The sequence below is a fragment of the Urocampus carinirostris genome, chromosome 3 (genome assembly GCF_059441175.1).
Source record: "Urocampus carinirostris isolate Australia breed hairy pipefish chromosome 3, RoL_Ucar_1.0, whole genome shotgun sequence".
Lineage (NCBI taxonomy): Eukaryota > Metazoa > Chordata > Actinopteri > Syngnathiformes > Syngnathidae > Urocampus > Urocampus carinirostris.
Window position 1 is genome coordinate 46,988,760 of NC_142351.1, and position 25,016 is coordinate 47,013,775.

General features: G+C 39.0%; 1 protein-coding gene across 1 annotated transcript; it reads left to right on the top strand.

Annotated features, from left to right (window-relative positions):
* The first annotated feature begins 1,135 nt into the window (after positions 1-1,135).
* On the top strand, positions 1,136-24,574 carry pdpn (podoplanin). Its single transcript, XM_088332098.1, has 4 exons — positions 1,136-1,437; positions 18,008-18,388; positions 18,500-18,608; positions 20,247-24,574. Exons 1-4 carry the CDS (start codon positions 1,386-1,388, stop codon positions 20,251-20,253), a joined length of 549 nt encoding a protein of 182 aa, XP_088188224.1. The 5' UTR covers positions 1,136-1,385; the 3' UTR covers positions 20,254-24,574.
* The last annotated feature ends 442 nt before the right edge of the window (positions 24,575-25,016 follow it).

A 25,016-nucleotide genomic window follows, 5' to 3' on the forward strand; every position in this document is an offset into this window, starting at 1 on the left:
GTTTTTTGTTTCTTTTTGTTAGTATAGCGTGAAAATGGTGAAAGTTAGAGGAGGCCTTCTTCAAGTACAGTCCAAACTCCACTCCAAACCCTACGAGCCAGACAGAGGACGCAGGTATAACTGTTTCAAATTCTGTACAGCATATTTAAAGAGGTATAAATATGATATTAAAATCATCGATATTTTACCCAAAAATATCGAAACTGTGATATTAGAAAAATAATACAGTGGAACCTCGGTTTTCGAACGCCTCTCAGTTCGAACAAATCGGTTCTGGACCAAAAATTTCGAGAAATTCTTGCTTCGCTTTTCGTTCAAAAAATCAGAGTTCGAACGCCGGTACGCTAGGGGCGACGCTGAGCGGCGTACGAGTGTAAATTGCCCCCACCCCTCGTGAAGAACTGTTGTCACGGCAACACGTACTCCTTTTCTGTTTTCGTTTTTAAAAAGCGGTGAAGGGAGTGTTTTAACCCCTAATTATGCCTCGGAAGAAGCTTGGTGCAAGCAGCAAAGTTGCTACAGGTGAAAAAAGAAAAGTAGTGCGTACAACTATTGCATTTAAGAAAGAAATAATAGCAAAATATGAAGAAGGTGTGCGAGTTTCCCTTCTTTCAGGAATATAGCATGGCTTCTGCCGACCGGTAAGAAATCCTATTCATAATTCTTTTCTTTATCCTTTAACCGCTCACCACTTGGTGTGGAGACCCGGGTGCTAAATGACCTGATTTTTTTATTTTTACACGTTCATGTTAGTGTAATCTTTTGTATGGAGATTACGCTAACGCAAACGTACGATTAGCCTGGGTTAGCTTTACGTTAAATATTCAAGATAAACATTCAGGGTTTTGGAACGGATTAAAACAATTTTACATTACTTTTAATGGGAAAAAACGGCTTCGGTGATTGTACAAATCGGTTTTCGTACAAAGAAATGGAACGGATTATGGTCGAGAACCGAGGTTCCACTGTACTTAAAATAAGCAAAACTATTTAAGTCTTTTATATTTTTATAACAAAATGGCTTACGCTGGAATCACCTTTAAGAAGTAGGCCTCCTCCCAGCACAAATCTGCCCCCTGAAAAAAAAACCCACCCAGCGTTCGAGCAGTGCCCACACCCCTCCTCCACTCCCAAATCACAGGCTCCCTCTTTCTTCCTTTGCCTGCTGTGGACCAGCCTGTCTCCAGTCCTCGCCCTCCTTCACTTCCACACTGCACCTCTTACCCCACTTCAAGGGCTCCTTTTGGATCTCAGCACTTTTCATTCATTCTTCTTTGATCATTTTTTTTGAGAAGGAGCTTCCTCTGTAGAGGCGGCTTCTGTGTTTGACGCTGCTAGAACGTCCAGTTGTCAGGCGGTCGACCGAGGAACCAGAATTGAACACCATGAATGTCCAGCTGCTGCTCCTGTTGGCCTTCTGTGCTCTCACACATGCAAGTGAGTAAACTTCTTTTTGCCTTTCAAAAAAAGGGAAAAAAAGTTGAGTCGCCATCCCGCCGTGAGCACGCTTCAGCCATTCCGGCTGCCTCTGTGTACCCACGCTGCCCCTTTGTCTGCTTGAAACCCTCATGGTGCCAGTTTCGTGCAGTACTGCTATACAGTCTGGGAACCTTCTCATCTTTTAAAATTTCGATTCAGATTTTTTTTTCCAGTGTTTTAAAACGTGAGATGTGTCTTTTTTTATTCTATTTTTTTTATTATGCACTCATGGTTTAATACTTGAAAACTCACTACTCGAAATGTTCTGATTATTAATCTAACCTTGTAAAACAATGTAAAATTAAAGTTACATCGTGTTTTAGTGGTTAGCAGTTCAGACTAATAGTCCAGTAAATAGGTACCGGGTTAAAATCCCCCCTTCAACCATTACCTCTGGGTTTATATGGGTGCTTGAAATCCTTGAAATTACGTGAATTTCAATGTTTTGTATTCAAGGATTAAAAAGTTTTTGACATTTGGGTAAAGTGCTTGTATTTGCTTGAGATGGTTGCCATATTTCTCAAGAATTCTGATTAAATGACATCTACAATACACTTTGGTGGCTTTGCTTTGCCAATGCATTTCTTCTTCCCTTGTGATTAACGGCAGCTGCCATTAGTCTGTATGGTATTGTCGTACAAAGTGCCATCACCCTTTGGGCCGCGCCCAAGAGGACAGGTGCATGCTACACCTAAACAGGGCACTATGAAATGTGTACGAGGGCAAAGATTATGTATCAATTACGGACATTTATTATGGGCCATGCAAAAAAGAGAGAGACAGCAAGCTTATGAGAGATGGAAGATGAGAGACTGACAAAATATGAAAGGCAGACAGACAGACAGACAGATCACCTGAGACTGACATAATATGGGAGACAAACAGAACATAGGTCATGCTCAAATATGCAGGGTTCGTTTGGGTGCTTGAGATCCTTGGTAAATGGTCTGCATTTATATAGCGCTTTTCAAGTCAATGAAGACCTCCCAAAGCGCTTAACAATGTGCTTCACACTTACCCATTCACACACACACACACCAATAGCGGCCATGCAAGGCGCCGACCTGCTTATTGGGGGCATTAGGGATTCAGTGTCTTGCCCGAGGATACATGCAATGAATCGTGGCTTCTACTGGCCACCCTTCCTTTCCTCTTCCTCTCTATCTCCCTCACACTTCCTTCATCCTCCTCTCCCCATCATTCCATTCCTCCTTACTCAAATCTAGAAGTGGATTCCCACACTCCTAAAAAAGTATCATCTTACCCAAACTGCAACATTTTGGACGCCAGGGCCTGCATATCCCAGAAAAGCGTAGTGCTTGCTCCTCCCTCCTCCGGTTTCCTTCTTAATGAGTTTTGTCTGCCTCTGTGGGCTAATAACACACTCATCACATCTGGCTGCTGAAGGGAGAGGTCAGCGGCCCCTTTGGTCACAGAACCACATTTAGAAGTGACTCAAAAGTGGCGCTCATACTCCAAATATGAGGCTGGCGCGGGAGCTACGTGCAGGAGAAAACATTCACTCTCTTTTTACCAGCAGAAAAGAAATACTTGTCTGGGGTCAAATTGTCGTTTTAGCTGTCGTATCGGACCTCGTGGGTGTTCAGAAGCTTTTTCCTGAGCGTGCCATGTCCATTTACAGCTTTGAAGTCCTTATTTCTAGTGATGTTAAATACCATATTTTTTTTTAGATTGAACTGACTCGCATGAAATGCATGAAATATTCTTCCCTGTGCCAAAATGACCAATATTTCAAAGAAATACATTTAAATCCCCCCAAAATTGTTTTCCATAATTCCAAGTTTATTCACAGGTAATTTACCATTTCTTTAATTCGGCTTCCTGATAGTTAAAGTTAATCCTGGTATCGACGCAATGGAATTACCTGGAATAGAAATTATCCAATTGCAAATTCATATACATTTGTTGTAATACTGAAACTGTTACTGCACATAAGATTGTAAAAGTTCTTCACGTTTGATATTTTTTATTATTTCAGTTATTGATGATGCCTTCACCCATTTAGTTGTTAATGATGCCCGTCATGATCATTCATCTGACTTATTCACTTATTGATATATCCATTCATTCAGTTCTTATTCAGTCTCTACATTGTTTCAAGTGGTGTTTATATTTTGAAGTTAGGAGATGGCCTTAAGTATCCCAAGAGCCAAGAAGAGATCCGCAGGTTCGACAGTTTTCTCCATTCAGTCCCCAGTGCTGTGGATTTCTCTGCCCCCTGAGATTCGATCTGCAACCTCTGTGGAACTGAACTGAAATGAAATGAAATGATCTGCATTTATATAGCACTTTTCAAGTCAATGACTTCCCAAAGCGCTTTACAGTGTGCTTCACATTTCCCAATTGCGGCCTTGTATTGCAGCCATGTAAGAGGCTAACCTGCTTATTGGGGGTATTAGGGGTTCAGTGTCTTACCCAAGGACACTTCGACATGTAACACGGACAAGCCGGGATTCGAACTGGGATCCCTTGATCCGAAGACGAGCGCTCTACCCTCCTGAGCTATTGCCGACCCCAACTGTTTAAAGCTAGGCTTAAAACACATTTCTATTCTATAACATATGAAAAACGTATATATTATGTCGACAATAGCTGTGTATTATTTGTTATTGCAAAATCCATTGCTGCCTGGTCATCCTGGAAGGGGGATTACCTTATGTGCAGTCCCTTCTCAAGGTTTCTTAGTTTTCTTAGTCTTTGATTTTTCCTTGCCCTCATGTAGGTTTTAGATCAAGGGACGCTGTAGTAGTCAGTGGTTTGCAATAATCTGTGGTCTGTGCGGCCCTTTGAGACTCTTTGTAATTTAGGGCTATACAAATAAACATGACTTGATTTAATTCAGCTTTTTTTACTTGGAATCTTCTTCATTAACCCCGTCTTGTACATGGCCTTGATGGCAAATCTGCAAAAAAATCTGTTTCTTCTCCTCCTTCAGCCATTGTGGGTTTACAAAACCGCTATTAAATCAACACAATATTTACTTGTGCGGCATGCTACAGATGAAGCTTGCTAACTCCGGCTAGTACAATCTATCAAAAAGGATAAGCCTTTTTCTTCCCCCCTCTTCAAGTTTACCATCACACGCCCCCTAACCAATTATAGTAAGCTAATGTTTCCCTGTGCCAGCTAGAAGGCCCTGGTCTTGGTAAATTGAAATCTTATTGGTTAAAGCAACAGCCTTATCAACGTTTATTTTATGCCACAGGGCTTACAGAACTGATTGTGAAGGCCTCCAGATAGAGCACTGATCCTGAATAAATAATGGCTGACATGTGAATGGTTAAATGCTTAAAAATGAAAACACACATCTTGAAGCAGCAACCATGTCAAAAGCAATAAAAGGAAGCTGACAAACAATTTTGAGTATTCATGGACAAAATACAATCTGATTTTTTTAGGCTAACAGTGAAGGCCTTTCAGGACCTGACAGCCCGACACTGCTAATATGACTTAAAATGATGAATTAACTTGAATGGTCAAGGGCTTGGCGTGGCTGGGTTTGATTGGCCGCAACTCAGAACAAAGTCAGAGAAGACCAAAGAAGGAGTGTTGTATGGATTTACGCGACTGACCACAGCTGCAGTCTCATGTGTCTGGCATGTCCTGTGCGTGTGCTGCTGCTGCCGCTGCTGCTGGGTGAGACATACAGCAAGAAAAAAAGAAAAGAAAAAACAAGCCGCTGACTCAGGAACGCATTACTCAATTTGGTGGGCATTGCAAGCCGCATGCAGGGCTTGCATTTGGATTAGAAATGGATTAAAGAGCTTGATTTAAATCTGTTGTTGTTTTCTGGAAAACTAATTCATCACCAAAACTTTCAATTCCATGCTTTGTGATTGGAAATAGTCAGTTTTTAAGGTCCGCCTTCCTGCTTTGATGCTGTGTACTGGAGAAGCAGTGTTGGAGAAAAGCCACATTGGACTTTGTCTTATAAGACACAACTTGACACTGTGTACAGTTACTGATCAAAACACGCGAAGTTTATGATCCAAAATATTTTCGATCACTGTGGAAATTGCAAACCAGGTCATGAAAAAACAAATTCTGGGATTTTATAATTTAAATAAGTTGTCTAAAGCCAGGGTTCTTACAGGTGATTGAAATCCTTGAACATGCTAGAATTTTATTGTTGCTTTTTCAAGGTCTGAAAACTGCTTGACGTTGGGTGAAGTGCTTGTAAATGCTTGAAGTTTCTCTGAACTCTGATAGATCAAGCATTAAATGAAGAAAAATAAAACCAGTCTGCTAAAAATAATAAAAATAACATGCATGTTCTGATGGCTTAACTTTGCCATTGCATTACTTCTTTCCTTGTGATTAACGGCAGCTGTTATATGTTTGTGAGGTGTTGGCGTGCCCCGAACGCGTTTCACCCAAGGGGAGAGTTGAAAAAACATAGATGCCAGGAGGTTGGCGTTTTAATAAACGATTGCTAGAAAACAGAAAATGCAAACAATGGCTGAAACGTGTAACAAATCTACACACATCATTCTGCAAAATTTGCAAAAAAAGAGATCTAACTCCTTACAACGGGAAAATCAGCTCTCTCAAGTCATATGGAAGATAATTCACGGAGATGACTAGGTTAACTAGGGCAGCATGGCGGCGCAGTGGTAAGTGTGTGTGCGGCACAGTTCTGAGGTCACTGGATTTCTTCTTTTAATGGTACTGTATATAATGAAACTAAGAAAATTGGACTAGGGTCAAATCAGGATGTGCTTGGCACGGCCGAGCATCCCTGAGATACTGTATATTGTTTTAGGAGGGGCGCAATGTGTCTATCTGGAGCAGCACCCTAAAAACATTCCTGAGATTAGCCTTGCACACTCCCTCGCACGTGCCAGACAACACTGTTACTTATGAGTACACACATACACATGAGGGAGGGGCCTTCAGTGCCCCAGTGACAGCCTAGGGGAATGGATGCAACCTGTTGTACTCCCTTCTCTCATATATCTACAGATAAATTATGTCAAAATGATGGATGTAGCCTACAAAAGCTGTTTTATGTTTATCACCTTATTTTTGAATCCTTGATTAATAGTGTTCGAAGTGTTATTGAAAAAAGTAATTAGTTACTTCATTTAAAAAGTAATTCCTTTACGCCCCAGATTACTGAGGCCCAAAAGTAGTGCAGTACTCTGAAAGTAACTATCCAGTTACAAATTGCTGTACATAGTCCCTTTGAAGCCAAAATACCTAAAACTGCTTAAAAATGTGTATTCTCAATTGAGAGCTTGCAAACGAACACTTAGCCGAGACACTCCATATCCATTTTGCCTATGGGCTTCAAACCACTTATAGATTTCTTACCCCATTGCTGAAAACCAAGACGTTTTTTTCCTTGCATAAAATAATTTTACAAACAAAAAGACCAAAATTCTAAACACGTATTTGTAAACTCTGTGTTATGTTGGCCCAATCAATTCTATTATTGGTTTGTGCATTCAAGCTGACTCTCTGATTTCAGTATTTTTTGGTCTATAGTTTTAAGATGGCTTAGACGCGAGTCGGGAGACGATCAGTAGGGAGAAATTCTTGTACTCTTTGCTCAACCATGATCATATTGAGAAGTACTTTGTAGGGTGATATGCCAACTCCACTTTGGCAATGAGATTAGTAGTGTGATGCTGGCAGGGTTAAATAATCCATCCTGAGCAAAGGAGGAACCGGTACTGATTAGATGGCGTTGGACTGTTTTAAATAAGTAGAGGAGTAACACACCATGTTGTAATGACGTGTGAGTTACTTTTACTTATTAAATATGCGTAACAAGTACTTGTTACAGAGAAAGGTAATTGCGTTCCAGGGACGGGTTACTTACTGCTGCTGATAAAGTGTGCTGGTTTTTTTTTCTTCATTTTTCGGTGAGTGTGGGGGGTGGAGGGGGTAGTTTCTAAGTTCTTTGCTTCAGGAGCCTGTCAAATTATATTACGCAAAGCAATCTTGATGCCTGAGCATCACCTATTGTGGAGACAAAAACTGTATTCTAAGCAAGGCTTTTGGAAGCGTCTAGTGCAGCGTTCTTTTTCTTGGAAATTGGACATTCTTCTTCACCTGTCATAATGATTTTTTTTCTCTTTTTAAAAGTTTTCCTTTGGCTTTTGTTCATTTTTTGCCAATTTGAGGGCAGACTTGTTCCACACTCCTGCTCAGTTTTCTCAGTCTGCTTTTATTTCCGCTTGAATCGGTATAAATGCAGTTCTCAATTGTTAGGATTGGAGTGGTCTTTGAATGGTACGAAATCTTTTGATACTTACATTCTTATTCATTTCAAGACTTTATGGTCTGAAATTTTTGGGCCAATTTAGGATTGGATTTGGCTGCTTGGCGTGGTCAATGGTGTAGAGCTGCTATACCCAATTTGAAGAAAGCAGATGTTTATTTTAAAAAAAAAAGTATTCTTTTGAGGTGCCTTGACACAAAACATAGCTAAAGACACTTGCAGAAGCTAAGGTACAGCTGTGGAAATTTTCACAAAAATCGGTTCAGTGTGGGCGTCACCACTAAAGGGTGAGGTGTGGGCTTGTATACAAGGCTAGGTTCACACTACAGAGCTTAATGCTCAATTCCGATTTCTGGGTGGAATCCAAATTTTTTTGTAAAATTCATTCATTTATATAGCGCTTTTCAAGTCAATGACTTCCCAAAGCGCTTTACAATGTGCTCCACATTTCCCAATAGCGGCCTTGAAGCCATGTAAGGCGCTAACCTGCTTATTGGGGGGTATTAGGGGTTCAGTGTCTTACCCAAGGACACTTCGACATCTAACACGGTCGAGCCGGGATTCGAACTGGTATCCCTTGATCCCAAGACGAGCGCTCTACCTCCTGAGCTACTGCCGCCCCTGTATCTACACAATTTATCTGTAGATACATGAGAGAAGGGAGTACAACAGGTTGCATCCATTACCCTAGGCTGTCACTGGGGCACAGAAGGCCCCTGCCTCATGTGAATGTGTGTACTTATAAGTAACAGCGTTGTCCGGCACGTGCGAGGGAGTGTGCAGGGCTTTCATGTATTTTTTTTACCAAATATTCAAATAAATGTTTGTTTTTTTACATAAAAAAGTTTTTGTACCCCTATGAGGCAATAGATATGACACAATGTACCTTGAAACAATGTAGGTTCACTTTATGAAAAAAACCCATAGAACAAACAGGCACTCCCCTCACTCTCTCGCCCAGTGCCGAGGATAAATATATCCATATCCTTCTCGTTTGCAGAATGCTGCGACATTTTTACAAAATGAGGGTCAAAATGAGCCTCAAGAATCCTAAGTAACTGCGGTAGAAAGACAAGTTTTAAATTGTATATTTGTTGATATGTGACATAGGTTCTGGCATTATTATTATTCCATGAATTTGTTAAAGCCATTAAACGTCACACAGTTAAATAAAAGGCGCAGCAGGATTAGCTTTTGACCGGAGGGAGTGGATTTGGTGGCTTTGTTGAATTTTGTCTTAAAATAGATGGTGTGGCGCTTTCAAAGAAATCAAAATATTTTGCTTTAATGGCTTTGTTAGTCAGAAAATTCTCGGCACTTGTTCTAGGGAGGGCAATAAACGTATATGAGGGTTTCAGCCAGCGGTGGCGCGCTTCTCAAGGAGTGGCAAAGGAAGAGTGGCAGCATGTAGATTAGAAGGCATTGAGTGCAGAAGGGATGTATGCATCATTGATCTTGGAGACTGCGCGCCCACCAGTGCCGGCACTGCGAGAGGAAATACTCGTCTGAGCTAATTGTGGGAACGGAGCACATAATGAAGCGATTGTTGTTGCTAGTGGCCCGGGTGATTGCGCTATGCTACACAATTTATCATGACTTACGGGCATTCCAAACAAACAGTCTGAGGTCCTTTTGAAGCCGGTCCACACCCCACAAATCCCCCTTTCTTTTCAACGGCACCGAATGTTTTCTTCTGCCGACCCTGCCTGTTGCTAAACACAATTGGCCAGCACATGACCAGAAATGGAGACATTTTTGTTTGACGAAATTACCCAACATGTAGTTGTTTTGAACAAGGTCAATATATCTTTTGGTTGTGTCAAGTACAGGGACCCCTCAGTTATTGCTGATTCACTATCGCTTCATTTATCACCGTATACACCAATCAGTCATGGGGAAACCAAACATGTCATTCTTTTGTCCTTACATGCATCGATTAAAGGCTGAGTGTGTTGTTTAAGGTGTCCTTAAAAAGTTGAAAGTTTTCTCTATTAAGTGTATTTTAACAATGCCCAACTGCGTTCAAAGAGCCCTTATTCTATTATTCTATATTTTCCACTGTGCCTAACTGTTTTTGTCTTACATTCAGAAAAACAGTTATGGGCGGGAAGAAATTAGCTGGGAGGAATGGAGGACAGGGGCAAAGCTGGGGAGTGACGTCATGATCATGACCACCGCAAGTTTTGTTTTGATTTATTAGTGTCGCATGAAAATGGTGAAAATAAGAAAAGATCTGCTTGAGTCGAAACGTCAACCCAAATCCAAAGAAAGTTGAAAAAAGAAACGTTTATTCGAGCCCGTCTAAGAACTTCCGTGTGCATCAAAAACATACTGACTGAGGCTGCAATGATGACATGAGCCAGAAGATGGCAGAAGAGAGTACAAAAAAAGTTCCAAACTCCGTCCAGCTCCTTAAAACCACCAAAAACCAGAAGCACATTGATGTAAAATGCTTTATTAGATTTCTTAGCTTTATCGGCGGAACATTACAAGTAAAGCAAACTTCAGACATACATTAAAAATGACTTTCTGGAATATCTATGCAAAATGTGTAGAATACCTTTGGGCAAATGTGGTGCCAAATTTGATTTAAAAAATTACCACAGGGGCCAGGCAAGTGGGAAAAAACAATTATTGAGTGATCCGATTGTCTGCATTTGATACTCGGAAAAGCATGAAGAAAGATAATATCCATTTTATTATCCTACTTATTTATAAATAAATATACATGCAGACATAGCCATGTTTATTTTTATTTACAGTATTTACCAATGGCCTATTTCATCAAATTTCAGTTGAAGCAAAGTCATGTATTATGCCCATTTTTTAGCACTAATTTTGATAATATGCATTAAAAAACGCAAACTGAAAAAGTGGTATTTGCATGACGTTTAACAAATATCTTAACAGATAAAACAAGTATATGAGCAAATTATGGAAGTGCAGAAAAAATGCAGTACACATTAATGTTTTGTAAAAATCAATATTTTTAGAGGCAGGGACAAAAGTGGCCGCCGATATAATACATTTTTAGTCATACTTTTTTTCAAATTTAGGTTCTGTGGACGTATCAAAAAGCCTGATGGGAGCAGCATGTGGCCTGCGGGCCTGGGTTTGACCATCCAATAGACACTGTGTTAAAGTTGACCAGTAGGTATCACTGTATTGTGCAGTGAAACTGGAAACGAGTGCTACGAAGCACAGGGAAGAATAAAAACTACGGAGACTCAAAATAACCAAACCACACAGGTTTCCTGTTCTGTAACTCAGCCTTTCACAAAGTATTTGGTTTTCGAAGGTGTCAATAGCAGCGAGAAGGCAGAGAATCATGCCAGTTCTCTCTAAGTGAGCCCCATGTTATGTAAAATAAACCAAAATAGTCGACCTACGAGTATTTAAAAAAAATCACGTTTATATGACCACTCATTTTTGCTTATCATTAATCAAAATGTATTTTCTTTATCATTGAAGTTTTATTTACCTCTCGAAAGCACTTAATAATACACAATGTCCCTTGAAACATGGACAAAACTTAACAAATGAATGGCAACAATTGCTAATCATTATTAGAGTGCAAACTGTCTAGTCTGGTGGGTTCAAAATGGCTCACCCCAAAGAAAAACCCTTATTTTACACCCTCTCTCTTTTTGTAAACGACAAATCACAAAAATTAAGAAAACACTGTTTCGGTATTCGGTTCTGGCATTGGATGCTATTAGCTTACAGCTGTTATTTACAAACCTGATCTTTTAAAAATGAAGTATGAGTAGGGCTAGCGCTAAGTTTGCCAGTCCAAAATTAGAATCACTGGAACAGGGTGACCGAGTTTCACTGACTCATTCAAAATCAGTGCGGTAAAGGAATCAAGCATCGGTTTTTTTTGTCTTCTTTTCCATTGAGAAGAAGTCATTTCGGGCCAACTCTGCTCGAGTCTAGGCCATAATTTTCGTACAGCTGAAACGCGGTCTCCTTTATTTGGTCACGATGCTGTCCAGGCCAAACTTCTAGTTGTGGTGGCGAGCATGTTGAACATGGCGGGATGGAACTAAGCTTATTGAGGTGTAATGATCAGTTTGAGTTCAGGAGGCTTCAGAATGCAGACTTTGATGAAAGACACTAGGATAAATGCAGGTCTTCATATACAGCTGCAAAACTTTTACGGAAGATTAATTTCCATTCCAAAGCATGGCCATCATCAAAGCTGTGACTAGCTAGCTTCCTTCTGGAAAAGTTTTTAACTTTCTAAAATTTTAGCTTCAGTGCCAGATGTTTCTCTCAAATCGGAAGTTCTGGTGCCAACCAATTTTTGCCATTATGACTCATATTTGAAGGCCTACAGAAAATTAACCCCTCTAGCTACTGTGTATAGGACACATCAGAAGAAAGCTTGAACTGTCGTATTTCATTAGAAAAAAACATGATTCTAGTTTTCCATTGTCTACCAAACAACAGTTGAACATTGCTTTGTTTTTTTTAAAAACTTTTTGAAAGGATGCATTTTAGGGAGAACTTTTACTTTGGTGCTTTTTTTGGTGACACTTCTAATATTTAAGCTATGCTTTCCATAAGCACAAGGGAACTTTGCTTGAAAAATAACAGTTTATTGCAAGAACTTTAACTCATGGATTAACAATGCCTGAATTTTGCAAGAACTTTTTACCCACTAATGTTTCCGGTGAAGGTTTCACAAGATTCGGGTCATCATGGCCACCGCGTACATAAATGAAACATCATCCGTAAGGTACTTTGTCTTTTTAATTTTTTAAGAACAAGAATAAAGCTTTGAAGCATTTACGGGATATATCTATGTTATATCTTCGCTTTTTCTCAGTGTGTTGAAAAAGTGGAAACTTGATCAACACCATTCCTGCCATTTCATACTGAAATAATGACCTGATACTTAATACTTACTGATTAGCAGCGCCAAAGCCTTTATAACCTTTTTTTAATATATATATATATAACAAAAAAAAAACACATATTTTAACAATTTGGCACTCACAGACAATGCTCCTAAAATTTATTTCATACAATATGGCACTGAACTAGTAAAAGGGACAGTGTGTATTATTTTACCACGAGATGTTGCTGTATGTTGTATTGCAGGGGCCTCAATCAACTTGGGGGCGACCACAGCTAGGGTCTGTGCGAGGTTAGATCAAAGTGTGTCTTCCACAGTCTTCCATTGTTCTCAATTATATATATATATATATATATATATATATATATATATATATATATATATATATATATATATATAAATTGTCTGTATAAAATAAATATTAAACTTTCATATTAAGGCTGGGGCCTCAATTTATTGCAATTGGCCCATGGGCTACAGGTTTGGGACAATTGGGGTAATGCAACCAAAAGTAAGTGCTGAAAAGCACAAGAAAGTATACAAACTGCGTGGATTCAAAACCCTTTGAGACGCCTTGTGATAAAGGGCTATACATATAAACATGACTTGAATTGACTATTATTCAAATTAATATTCTTATTTTTGTAAATTATTTTTCTAGAACTAGGAGTTGCTAAATAATAGACACTTTTACTAAAATGAATTTATTTTTCAAAACACCCCCAAAAATAGAATCAGTCTATTGTAGCCCTAGCTCTGAAGTGCCTGTTGTAGCTAAGAAACAAGAATCAAAATAGCCGTTATCCATTGCTCGGCATGTATTCTTCTAATTTGAAATTGCAGACAATTTCCTACACTGGCACGGCAGCCCAGAGTGTGGCACAGTTCTGAGGTCATGGTATCAAACCTTCCTGTGTGGAGTTTGCATGTTCTCCCCATGCTTGCGTGGGTTAACTCCGGGCACTCTGGTTTCCTCCCACATCCAAAAACGTGCATGTCAGGTTAATTAGTGGCTCCAAATTGTCCCTAGGTGTGAATGAGCAAGTGAGTTGGCTAGCCCTGTGTGTCCTGTGATTGGCTGGCAACCACTTCAGGGTGTCCCCTGCCCACTGCCCGAAGATAGCTGGGATGGGCTCCAGTACCCCCCGCGACCCTATTGAGGACAAGCGGTGCAGATAATGAATGGATGGATGGTTTACTCTGTGATTCCCTCTCTCTCTCTCTCTCTCTCTCTCTCTCTCTCTCTCTCTCTCTCTCTCTCTCTCTCTCTCTCTCTCTCTCTCTCTCTCTCTCTCTCTACCTCTCTCTACCTCTCTCTACCTCTCTCTACCTCTCCCCAAAACTACAAATTATCCTTTTGTGGAGCAGCCCTTGAACAATTCCACATGTTTGAACTGCAGAGGCTTATCACGGCTTCCCGCACTCTGCTCACTCATCGGCTTGGGCGGCGTGGTTCCCTACACAGGAAATGAGGCAAAGGATGTGGGTTTTTTGGGACACACAAGGCAGAAATACAGAGCAGAGGGATTGCTTGAAGATGTGCGTCTGTCTTATGACATTATAGGGCGTGGTAACTATTTTGTGGGAAGAGCGATGTCCCATAAACTTGACATGCTATTGTCAAAGTGGCATGGTGAGATATTTTAAGGGCAAGTTTTTAATTCCTTTATAAAACCGTTTAAGAAATAAAAGTACTGTACCTGAAAAGATGTATTTATTTTTATTACCAACAACATCCCTCCCAAAGACTGTTCAGCCAATCAGAATGCAGAACACAATTCAAGATGATAATCCATGCAGCATTTAGACCGTGAAAGGTGAACCGCATTATAGCGAGGTGTTACTGTAATACGTTAACTACTATCTGTTTCAATAATATTCACATTACAATGGTGAATTCCAGGGGTTTTGAAAAGAAAATCCAAAAATGATGAATTTTTTTTTCAAGTGTATAACCGTTTTTTGTTTTTTTTCCATGTTGAAAGGTGAGGCAAAAATTGACCTGCCTACCCTGACTGAACGTCACTGATATAAAAATAAATTGTATTTCAAAAGTTCTTTTAGCACATTTTTGAACATTTCACAATTCGGATTGAAAAATTCGGAATTTTAAAGGATCAGAATTATGATAGTTTAGAAAGAACATTTTAAACATTAGCACTGTGTTTTTTGTTAGTGTACCAAAAAAAAATTGAAGACATTCTTCATTGGGGTTATTGATGCTACTTTTTGTAAAAGACCCCCTCATTCAGTTTTGAGAATGGACAGAGGGCCAAGAGCTCAAGCACTACCTAGAGTCCTTCTGTGCATGGTAATGTTTGAGTGAGGTGGGCACCTGATGGCCCCCACGCCCAATATCAAGCCCGCCAACCTATTGAATCAGGTCTGCGAGACAAAGCTTAGAGAAGCATAAGAGAAAAATAAGCCGCTTGACGTCAGACAATGACCTGCAGTTTTAAGTATGTTCAGTGGATGTTGCCAAAGCCAAGCGCCATTCGCACAATAAACCATCCACTGTATCTGTATTTGCTGACTACCATTTACCGAATAGAGAACATATGAGGAAACAAACCATCCAGATGTTATTTGACTTAAAATTAAAAGTCACTGGTCTGCTGTTAAAGGTAATAAAATTCCACTTACCTGGATTTCTTAGCCCGTGTCCCTTTGTGTACCCCCAGAAAATTATATTTTTCATTATGGCCAACATTCAAATTGCTGGCTGCATTTTCCCGCACTTGCTGTTATTTTGAAAGCAATTTTGTTTATCATCATATTAAATTTGAGGCGATAAAACACTGGGGTTTTTCAGTGCAAGTTATCATATTATCATGTATAGTTCTATTACTTTCATTTAAAGGTTTTATTTGTAAAACATATAAATATATATTTATATTCGTTTGTATATTTTGAGTGTTACTAACTCATTTGGATGAAGTTGACTCTTTCTAAACAAATACACAATAAAAAAACAAGTTAGCTTATGTTATCTATTTTCCTCATGCATTGCAGAGATATTGAATTTAAGACTTTCTCTCAGCCATGTTTTTTCTCGAGCAAATCTTTTCAACCCAATGCTCAAACAATGCCGACCCACCTCTTTTAATTTTAAAGATGTTCCACGTGTTCTCAATGGGGTTGGGGTCAGGGGTTGATAGGTATTTTAAATATACAATTTTCTTGCATGACTATTATTTCTTAATAGAGGCAGCAGTTAGTATTGAAACCAAGTAGGGAATTGTTTTTTAAGACACCTTATGTGGCCCATCATCTCTCCACCAATTATTCCAGGCCAAAATGTAACTCTGACGTTACAGCTTTGTCCAGACACAATAAACGCGACGAGTGAGGAGGATCTCAGGAGTTATTTGGGCTTGTCGGAACACGGGCCGACACATGAGGCGGGCAGCCATGGTGGCGGCTTCAGTCCAACAATGAATACATTCACGCACAAGGCTCAAGTCGTCCGAGAGGGCAGTAAAAGGAGAAGAGCGGTATGTGAGGTCCGCTGCCTGCACTCAGGTTACCCAAAGATTTGCGGGGCCCAACACAGATTTGCTTGACCAACTTGATCTTATGTATCGCCTCGCTGTAACACAGTGGATTTCCGTTTACTACATTTGTGTAAAAGCTGTAAATGTCGTGTTAGGCGAAGGTAATAGCTGTCCCTTTGGTATTTTTAGAAATTAAAACCATCATTAAACTGTTGCGTATCTGTGTGAGAACAAAATGCCTGGAAGATGGAAGAGATCTCATTAAGGGTAATTAAGTGTTATGCAGTTAAACAAATGAGGCTTAGCAGTTGGATCCGTCAAAAAGGCTAAGTGTGATTATTTTAAATAGAATAAAAAAATAAGTAGTCTTTCATTTGTAAAATATTGAACATCGTTCCAAATCACAAAGCAGAGCCAATTTACCGCTAATCCCAAAGCCAGAGTGTAAGTACTTGAGTTAAATCGAAAGTGGGTATTATTTAGCGGCACAAGGGGTAAAAAAACTGAATTTATTGAAACACACATGTAAAATTCGGACTCTAAAGCACACCTGATTATGAGTCAAACCCAGTACATGTTTATAGGAAAACATATTTTGTGCATACTTAAGCCACAGGTGCCCACATTGAAACATTAGATATTTACAAAAGAAAAATGGTACACAGAAAAAGTTTAAATCAATGAACGGTCCCTCAACCCCTTAATGCATTTCTTTTATATAAAATGAGCCTCAACTAAGGGGAAATACACAATTGTCCACCATCTTGCGGCTAAGGGTACCCAAAACCCTTAAATGCGACACAAAACAATGAGAAGTAAGATGGTTTTGGTCACTTTGAGTCTCCGTTGTTGATATTCTTCTTTATATGTTTTATACTTGCATGCTTTTTCATATAGCGACATCTAGTGGTCACATAACAAACAATGTCCCTTTTGAATAACAAAGCACATTATAATATGATTTTACAAGTAACAAGTCTTTAGCGATACCACAAATAATTTTAAAAACTCTCATAATGTTAATGGAGAACATCAATGCATGTTATTTTTCTTCATGTCTGTTTAGTCAGCAGGATCTGGTGGTTGTGCTAGAGCTCTTCCATTTTTCAAAAATAATACAAATGTTTTCTATATTTTTAAAGTACTTTACAAATAATTAATTGTTTAGTGATAGTAGATAACGACGAGTGAAAAGTCGCACCGCTTTGTTGCTCGTCAAAATGCTGTCCTTTTTTTTTTTTTAAACTACTCCTGCCTATCTGTAATAGTGACATTTTTTACACACACAAAATGAAACATAAAATGTATGTATCGTAGATTTCCCACTGTATATGAAATAAACTCGTTCCCGGAGCAAGCTCGTATCCAGAATTTTTTTGTATCTCGGCAAGTTTTCCCCATAAGAAATAGCTGAAAACCAATTAATCCGTTCCCGGCCTCTCAAAATCATCCAAGTTAACCCTAAGTAGCTGTAAAACACATCTTCCTGATCATTAAAAACATACAAATAATAATTAAACATAATAGGAAGACAAATAAGATATTAACAAAATAAAATGTGAGTTTATGAAAGGCACTTACCCAGTCTGCTGTTGCCAAGGAAGGTATATGGGTGGTGATGGAGGAGTAAGGAAGCATGAGAGACCGTTGATGTTATGTAAGCACTTGCTGTAAGTGCAAGGGATCAAGTCTTTACAATGTCTCTAGTTGTAGCATCAGGAAATTATTGTAACTTGGAATTGCTGTCTTATGTCAGGCAGATTTCTGCCTCGAAAGGCCTCTCGTATCCCAAACATCTTGTAACTATAGCAGCTCGTATGTAGAGGGGGCACTATATTTGATACGAGGTCAAGATGAGTTTTAAAATTGTTATTATCTTGTCTAAGTGAACTAAAAAGCGGTCGTTTTTATTTTACTTCTGTCCAGGCCCCACATCTTTGCCAACAAACCATGAAGTTGGGACAACTTCCTCAATTGCAGTCATCCCCATGGAGTCCACACAAGCCAGCAAAGAGCTCGACGTCTTCACCGGCCTTCCATCAACTCACCCAGCCACGGCGGAACGTCAAGATACCGTGGAGGCCACGACCGAGGCCCCCTCTACACAGGTGACAACCGATGCTGAGGAGACTCCGACCGAGACCGAAACGCCTGCTGCGGTCGCGACCGAGGCTCCCGAAGCACCAAACACTGAGCCTCCTGCTGATGTTACCGCCCCCACAGAAGAGGCCGAGCTCGTCCCCCAGTGGACGGAAGCTGTCAAAGCAGACACGGAGGATGAGGTTGTAGTTGAAGATGGGCCAGGGGGTAGGTGACAGAATGCATGAGCAATGATTACGAGTCCAATGACAAAAACACATTGCTTAAATCTTGAAAACCGCAGTCCGAAATCCTAACAATGATACTTCTGTGCCACAGAAGGCCTGAGCTCGGGACAGGTCGTCGGCATCGTGATCGGCTCTCTGTTAGCCATTATCATAGTCATCGCTGTGGCAGTTGCTGTCGTGAGGAGGATGGGGAAATACTCGTGAGTCCCTCGCCTCAAATTACAAACCATTATGTTGTGGTGACGGTGGTGAGTTGAGAATTTGATAAAAGTGACATACTGTAAATTCAACACAATAGCACAAGTACCAACCACGAGAGTCTGGCATTCTGATGAAGTTGTTTGTATGTGTGTATCACAGATCTGCCAGAGGCAAAAAGATGAGGAAAAATGACAGTGTAATGACTTTTGTGGTTGTTCCCTGCTTGATACCTTCAGACTAATAATTTAAATGTTACGCAGTACTCTTCTTCCTTCTGAAACTGTTTAAAACATTATTGTTTTTTCAGTAAAACCCCAACCATCCATCCATTATCTGTACCGCTTAACCTCGGTAGGGCTGCGGCGATGCTGGAGCCCATCCCAGCTATTTTCGGGCAGTGGGCAAGGGGCACCCTGAACTGGTTGCCAGATAGTAGCAGGGCATTTCATTAAGCAATGTACAACTAAATAGGTTATCAGTTAAGAGTCAAGTTAAGACATACTGTTATCAAATAAGTGCAGTGTGGTATTATTTAATCTACGTAACTGCTTGAATAGTTTGAGGAAGAGCCATTCATCAGGCACTTTATCTCAGTATGTAAAGAACTGCTAGCTGATTTTGATATGAATTAATGTATTGTCAGGCAAAATGAAATGGCGAAATGTTAGATCTTCTTAATTTATGGCACTTTTAAAAAAATGTTGCGATAAAATATAAAATTAATGCTTAAACTGAGCAAATTACTTGATTCGAGGTAACGTTTCTGTTTTTTTTTTTTTAATAATAATATTTTTAAAATTATTTCTGTGAGCAAAATATATGTCCCCAAAAAATACTTTTTATTCCAAAGGGCTATTATTAGTGTGTTTATATTCCCTGGACTATTTGCCCTGTGACTACTGCACTTAGAAAAATTCTCAAATAACGTTTTGCTTATTTTGAATATTATGTTCACACTTTATTGTATTTCAGTCAGTAATATAGAAAAAAAATACTTAAATATTTTGGGAAAAGTACTTGAACGCACTTAAATAAAAACTTGTATTCATTGTATTGTAAGTTTTAGTACTTACTTTAAAATGTCAAGATAGGTCTTATACCAGATCACAATAGATAATTTTGCCCAGTTTAAGTTTAAATATCATTTTTCTGATATTTTCAGTAAAAAAAATAATTTTAACATAGACATTTTTTTTTCAATTAAAAATGTGTTATGTCGACAAATTTCTGAGGTTGTTTGAAGTATTTTGTTCATCTGCAAATGGAAAAAATACACTAAAAATATTTTTTTCAAAAACCAATGAACTGCCAAGCTGACCTTTGCCAGCATTTTAATTGTCTAGATGTTGAGAATTTTTGTCGTTAATATGAAAAGGAACAATTCGACCAGGCAAAGGTGTTGGTTTCATCATTCACTTATAATTTCTTTAGTTGTTTTTTTTTTCCCTTTAAATTTCATTTCAATTTTCTTTGTTTGCAGTAACTGAATTGCATACTAATCGTTTATGTCCGTAACGGTTAACCTACAAGCCCACCTCCCACTATTTACTCCTATGCTGTGATTTGTTTTTAAAGAATGATCCCTTGACTTGTAATCTTATCTCCCAAGTGACTGCAACTTTTTTTTCCTTCTGCAGTCCCTGAAGAAAAACAAGACTAAGCTGCAAGAACCGCCAATGTTCTGGAAATTCTGAACTACTGAGCTGTGACGTCAATTACAATCGTTAAAACAAACATAACTTTGGAACTTAATGATGCTAAACAAGACTTGTAACTGAAAAACAAATGGGAGGCTAATTTGTGTGTACAGTTTTTATGATGTGTATGTGGGACAGCAGAAAGGTACTGCTCATTCTAATTCCATGACCCTAGGCCATGGAGCGATTCATATAAAGAAACACAATGGACAAAGGAATTTCACAGTAAGACGTGATCTGGCATCAGCGCTCTCGTGATTAGATTAGCTTTTTTTTTTTTGTATTAATTCCTGGTGTGGGGAAAACCCTTATTGACACGTCGTCAATTGGTTTGGTATGCTATGTACTGCTTGAAGAAAACTGAAGTAGTTATACTTTATGTCAAAAGGACCCTAATAATTTGCATTGTGGGGTAACAGTGCAGCTTCTATAGTGATTTACACCAGTGTTTCTCAACTCGTCTGTTGAGGGTTAGGAATTAATTACAAGCTGCAACCCAAATCATGAGAGCATTTCCGCTTCATAAAAGTATTAAACGCCAGGCAGTTTAAACCAGAAATAGAATAATATATTTTTGGGAGAAACCAAATGACAGCAAAGCCAAATCAATGCTCAATTAGCTGCATTTTTAATGACATCCAGAATGCTTAAAATGCAATAAAAATGCATGTGATGAAAGAGAGCAAAATTTTTGGTGTCCACCAAAAAGTGAACCTCATTCGTGCGGCTGTAATCCATTATCTCTAAATTTGTGTAACGCGTGGCGGCTTTTTTCCCCCCGTTCTTTCTCCCTAAAATAACCATTATCTCAGATTGGCTATTGCTGCAAGCGAGGGTATGTCAAGATGGGAGGAGGGGAGACTACTTGTTGGATTTTCAGATATTGTGGGGGGTTTCCGGTCACCATTATCCACAATAAAAAGATTCCGACATTTGGGTTTCGCCAAGCTTGATACATGTAAACCAACTTTCCCGGTCTTTGTGGTGTGAAATAGTGACTGTCAACTCGCATTTGCAAGGCATTATTGACATCTACTGTTAAGAGGTGTGATTGACCCATTAGTGATTTGTTTTCTTAGCGTTATTTTACAAGCCAAAAGCCAGCAGCCCACTGAAATTAGGTCCGCGACCCACTTTTGGGCCCTGACCCACCAGTTGAGAAACACTGAGTTACACTGAGGTCAAAAACATTACAGACTGTCTCAGTTTTTGGATGAATAATGAATGAATGAGGTGTACGTTAGATGCTAGTTCCTGCTCAAAACAAATGATGACATATTTTAGGCTTAGCTAAAATGGACAAGTTGGAAGTGGTCATGGGAGGTGAGAGATTCTTTCTATTTTGACTACAAAACAAAAATTTAAAAAAAACCTAGGTGAGGCAAAAACATGGCAGGCTATATTTGTCAATATGCGTCAATTTTGGCAGTTTGTTGGCTTGCATGCTAGTTCCTCATTCAAGAAGAATGTAAATGTACTTTATGTCTGTTGCCCTTTACAACAATCCTTTCTGTTTACCAAAGTAAAGTAATTAGAGCGAAACAATTAGTAAAAAACAAACAAAACACGAAAATCAATAAAATCAATAAAAGACAATAAACACAATAAATACAACGGAATCAAATAAGATACGAGTCACTAATAGACGAAAATGACCTTACTTATCTGATCATGCTAATGCACCTAGTGATTTCCACTTGCATGGCAAAAAACATTACCTCAAAGCCTGACTTTATGACATACAATTTTGTGGCAGTGTTTCCAAATACATTTCCCTTTACCAATTTCGACTCGACTTCCGAAATGGTGAAACAGTCTGCACGATTCTAATTTTGTATGTGGATAAAAACCACTTTGCTGAATTTCTTAGTGCCAATGGAAATAATATAGACACCCTCATTCCATGAGAATGGCTAAACAAACTACTGTAAGATTATTTTTTAAGCAAGGCAGTAAAACCTTCAAATAAAAGGTTGTAAAGTTAAGTAGTGTTTTAAAAAAGTGAAGATAATTATGGAGTCCTAACTGTGTAGACGTTTTCGTTATTCTCTAGCCAGCAGTACTTCCTGTTTTAACTTTAAATGCAGGTAAAACACACTTAAGGCGACTCTTTTGTAACTTAAGGACTGAAAACAATGTATCTGTCTTTTTTTAGGTAACAGACTACTTCCTGCTTTCAAAAGGAGGCCCAAAAAACAGATAAAAAACCTAAAAGACAAAAACAACCCCTCCTTATTTCAGGATGATTAAACCATTAGTATTGTGTTCAAAATCAGGAATCATATTCATTTAAAACTGAGGAAATCATTGTAAAAACCTCATATTTAGGTTTCATTGTCCTCCAACTTACTTAGAATGAAACTACTTCCTGGTCCAAGAGGAGTGGGATTTCTTTAATTACCTCAAATATTTTTAGGGATAAATTAGAACCAAGCAATTCATATTTTTAGCCAGACACAATTTTAAAGGGCTATAAAACAATAGAAATTGCTGGCTGATAAACAAAACAGATACCTGTCATTTTATACGATATAAACGTTTTGGATCATTTCAAATTGTGTATGCCATGTACCAATTTTTATACAGGAAAAACAAGGTTAAAAAAAAATCTTTCTTTTTGTTAGAGCGTTATGGGCGAAACAAGATCGGTCTAATTGGGATCGTCTTGGTCAATGGTAGCAGATGACAACATAGATTGCTAATATTGTTGTGTAATCTACGTAGTGCGTCTTGTTGTGAGGAAATAGGTGCCACGCTGTGCTTGTATGGTATATTATGGCTTGAAAAGTAAAATTACAATAATTAATAAGGGGAGGAATTGGCTGAGGTTGACAGGTAGGTAAACAAAGATAAGATTAGAAATTAGAAAACAGATCTCGGGACTCTGATGTTGCGAGAGCACTATGTAGCTTTAGTGTGGTGCTTTCAGATCTGTTAGCTAGCATTTTTTCTTTCAACCACAGATACTGGAAAATTATTGGGCACAGCTCAAAATGCGACAGCTGGAGTGTGATTGTAATAGAAACATTATGTGTAAAATACATCAAAAAGGAGAGATTTTACTTTTTCCCAAATTCTAGCCCGATCAAAAAACATGCAGTGAACAGCCATGCTAACTGTGAACCAACAGCGAAAAGCAGCCACAGCGATAAAGGCGAAGTTGGCCGGTAATAAACCAAGGGACACGGAAAAAACGGCCCTAATGCCAGACTAGCTGGCCAAACAACAACGATGGGTAGCCAACGAGCGCCCACCAGGAGCAAACAAAACAAGAAAGCCCTTGGCAACCCCGGCTCTGACAGGGAGCTAGCCGTACAAAATTATATCAGCCGTGATACATGTGGAGAAAAACAAAACACCGCTATCGCCCACTTTCAGGCAGAGATAAGCGATATGCAATCGCTATTCTCTAAAGTCATTGTCTGTTTCTGAGTTCAACTCAAATGTTGTGGTAATGGGATTCGCCATTTTGAAAGTTTTGCGTTCCTTCAATGAAGTCGCAGCTCCACCGAAAACAAGTCAGGTGGTCATCTTTGTCACTAAATTTCTCGAATCCCCAAAGTGGAATCCATCTATCCGTCCATTATCTGCACCGCTTGTCCCCAGTACGGTTGCGGCGGTGAGTGGAATATTTGCAAAGTTTTGGTATAATCGTGGGGAGGAACACTACAGCTCTGTGGCTAATTGAAAATATATATATTACTGTTTGGGAATACCTTTAACACTGACGTCTAAAAATCCCTCATACATATCTGTGACATTTAGCACAAGGGTTTGCGCCACTGACACTGGTAGATCAGAACCATGTTGGGGAGCATTATCAATGTGAAGCGAATGTACTCGTTCAATTGGCACCTCTTCTTGAAACGAAATAGCTGTGCTGTGCAAGTCTAACACATAGCTGTTGCGACAGACGCTTGCTTTTCAAATCGAGCTCAATTGCAAAAGGCATGATTTGTTGTGCTCCTCGTGCGTAAAAGGGTGTACAAATAATAAAGTTGGGGCTTGGCTTTCCTTTCTGCTCCAGACTTGCGTAATGTGCACTGAATGAGTGATGTCATCGTTAATGAATAGGCTTTAAGACACAGCAAATGTTTGCAATGACCTGTTTTGTTTCTCCTTCCAACTTTGCAATGTGCCTTTTTGTTTTTGTGTTTTAAACCGACAGGTCTCTAATGCGCGTCGTCTGATTGGTTTGGATCCTGCTATTTAATTTCTTTTGTTCATACAATTTCAGTTAAATAAAAAAAAACAAATTAATCAAAACACTTTTTTGTGTATTTCTTTCATATTTGAATAGTTCCGTCAAATATTTCTCCTCATACTGCTTACCCAGGTGTACTGGCGACCACAAGTCAATTCAAGTCATGTTTATTTGTATAGCCCTTAATCACAAGGAGTCTCAAAGGGCTGCACTGACTACAGACTATTGCAAACTACACTTTTAATACACCATCCCCTGATCTAAACCTACAATGAGGGCAAGGGAAAACTCAAAAACCTCAGCATAAGGAAAATGAAGAAGCCTTAAGAAGGGACTGTACATGTGGTAATCCCCTTTCCAGTATGACCGGGCTGCAATAGATGTTGCATTAACAAACAATAAACTAAAAATAAAATATGAAACAATTAGGGTATAATACATATATAAAATGGTATCCAGGCTGCAACTGACGTTACAATAACAAACAATACACAGACATTGTCATC

What these genes read in the sequence shown, in the direction of transcription:
- pdpn (XM_088332098.1), top strand. Translation starts at nt 1,386, where the DNA reads ATGAATGTCCAGCTGCTGCTCCTGTTGGCCTTCTGTGCTCTCACACAT. An exon ending in CTGTGCTCTCACACATGCAA is followed by an intron (nt 1,438 to 18,007) that starts GTGAGTAAACTT and finishes ACTTCTGTCCAG; the next exon opens with GCCCCACATCTTTGCCAACA. An exon ending in AGTTGAAGATGGGCCAGGGG is followed by an intron (nt 18,389 to 18,499) that starts GTAGGTGACAGA and finishes TCTGTGCCACAG; the next exon opens with AAGGCCTGAGCTCGGGACAG.